This window comes from Panthera uncia, chromosome D1 (genome assembly GCF_023721935.1).
Source record: "Panthera uncia isolate 11264 chromosome D1, Puncia_PCG_1.0, whole genome shotgun sequence".
NCBI lineage: Eukaryota > Metazoa > Chordata > Mammalia > Carnivora > Felidae > Panthera > Panthera uncia.
This window is the reverse complement of record NC_064808.1, coordinates 51,475,321-51,477,713: the sequence shown is the minus strand read 5'-3', so window position 1 is coordinate 51,477,713 and position 2,393 is coordinate 51,475,321. Positions and strand designations below refer to the sequence as shown.

At 36.2% G+C, this 2,393-nt stretch overlaps 1 protein-coding gene across 1 annotated transcript; it reads left to right on the top strand.

Moving 5' to 3' along the window:
- Window positions 1–3: 3 nt before the first annotated feature.
- Window positions 4–577, top strand: LOC125929264 (olfactory receptor 52A5; the record flags this gene model as incomplete). Its single annotated transcript, XM_049640290.1, has 1 exon — window positions 4–577. A coding segment is annotated over one exon (573 nt), but the record flags the coding sequence as incomplete, so codon positions are not given.
- Between the last annotated feature and the right edge of the window lie 1,816 nt (window positions 578–2,393).

Genomic DNA, 2,393 nt, shown 5'->3' with positions numbered 1-2,393 from the left:
ATCTGTGACCCCTTGAGACACACCACCATCTTCTCCCAGCAACTCTTAACTCACATTGGAATTGGGGTGACACTCCGGGCTGCCATTCTTATAGGACCATCCATTATGCTCATCAAATGTCGTCTGAAACTCTACCGAACTACGGTCATCTCTCACTCTTACTGTGAGCACATGGCCGTTGTGAAGCTAGCTATTGAAGATGTCAGGATCAACAAGATATATGGTCTATTCGTTGCCTTCAGTATCTTAGGTTTTGACATAATCTTCATCACCTTGTCTTACGTTCAAATCTTTCTCACTGTGTTTCAATTGCCCCAGAAGGAGGCAAGATTCAAGGCCTTTAATACGTGCATTGCCCACATCTGTGTCTTCCTCCAGTTCTACCTCCTTGCTTTCTTCTCTTTCTTCACACATCGGTTTGGTTCTCACATACCGCCATATGTTCATATCCTCCTATCAAACCTTTACCTGTTAGTCCCACCTTTTCTCAACCCCATTGTCTATGGTGTGAAAACCAAACAAATTCGTGACCATGTCCTGAAAATGTTTTTCTCCAAAAAACATCTGGATCATTAGCTGCTCTTTCTACAGATATTTTAGTTTGATTCAAAGTAGCAACATCAGTATAGTAAACATTTATATCTTCTAGAAATATCTATGTTCAAAAAGTATTTAAATGCTCCAAAATATGAGGTGTTCGGCAACCATATTATACTTAATAAAAATGATTTGCAATTCATGTTAGAACCAACTTATCTTATGATGAGATTTCAAATTTTTTCTCTTATTCCTGTGGGTTTTTTTTCCTATTGTTTACTCCTAGACCTTCCCTTCTGGCAACACTTAGACCTACATAAAAACAAAATTTCAGAAAATAGCACAATTCCAGGTAACTTCCAAGACCGTGTCTCATATCAGTATTCTAAAACTGGTAACCCAACCCATAATTATAGTTCTAGATATATATCATTTTGTAATATTTTTTTGCATCCGTATCTTGACAAATTTGGAATCACCCCCTATGTTTGTCTACACTCTCTGCAATACTGGTAAATAAAGAAATACTGTAAAAGAGTGATAATAATATGAGCAACTCCAAAACCATATGGACATAGAATACAAACAGTGATGAATTTGTATAGGAAAAAAATACACTGAAAAGATTTATAGAAAAGTTAAGCACATTCACTACTGTGTTTTTGTTTGTTTGTTTTTAAAAACAGTCTATTGAAGTGTAATCCACATACAATAAACTTTCACATACATAAAGTATAAAATTTGGTAAATTTTGGCATATACACATGTATGAATCCATCACTACAATTAAGAAAATGAACTTAACCATCATTTCCAAAAGTTTCCTTATGCTCCCCAGTGACCAATCCCTCCTGACACTCCTCACACTCCTGACAGACCCCTAGGAACTACTGCTGTATTTTTTGTCACTATGGAGTAGTTTGTATTCCCAAGAAGTTTAAAAAGTTGACTCATACAGTGCATAACCCTTTTTGGTCTGTCTTCTTTAACTCACTAGTACCCTATTTTCAGAAATGAAACTGTGATCAATACCTACATAGAATCAATTCTTCAAGAGGCACACATCTTAACAATTTTACCCAATTAGAGTTTCACCCAAATTGAAAAATTATTCAACGACTGCATGTAGTAATTGCCTACTGCAAGTATCTTGAGTAGAAGACCTGTATCTTCTTTATTCCTGTATCAACAATACATAGGGCAATCAATGCCTGAGACTTCTTAGAACCTCGGTAGATTGAATAATGAACAATTTAAACATTTTCCGTATGTGGCTCAATGGTTCAAAAGGACCCAATCTAGAGGCTTAATGTAATATGCAAAATCATTGTACAGAATATCTGCACGGAAGTGAGTTTATTCTGATATTAATAAGATAAACTAATAAGATAAACTTGAATGGATCATTATGTAATGCTGAAATAAAGTATGAGCCAAACACAAAACTGGCATATGAGAAACTGACTCCCAAAACAGTGACTTCATATCTTTACCCTTTGGTGCTCCTGTGTCTACACACTTTCAACTTCTTTCAGGGTGCTTTGTCAACACGTATCTGGTTTAATTTTCTTCATTCCATCTTCAAGACAGAACCAGTAAGATGATTATTAAAAAGAAATGAGTTGGGGGGGGGGTGCTTAGGTGACTCCGTTGGTTAAGCATTCAACTCTCAATTTCAGCTCAGGTCATGATCTTAGGATCATGAGATTGAGCCCACGTCAGACTCCATGCCAGCATGGAGCCTGCTTAAGATTCCATCTCTCCCTCTCCCTCTGTGCTTCCCCCTGCTTGTACGCTCTCTCTCTCTCTCAAAAAAAAAAAAAAAAAAAAAAAAAAAAAAAAAAAAAAAAAAAAAA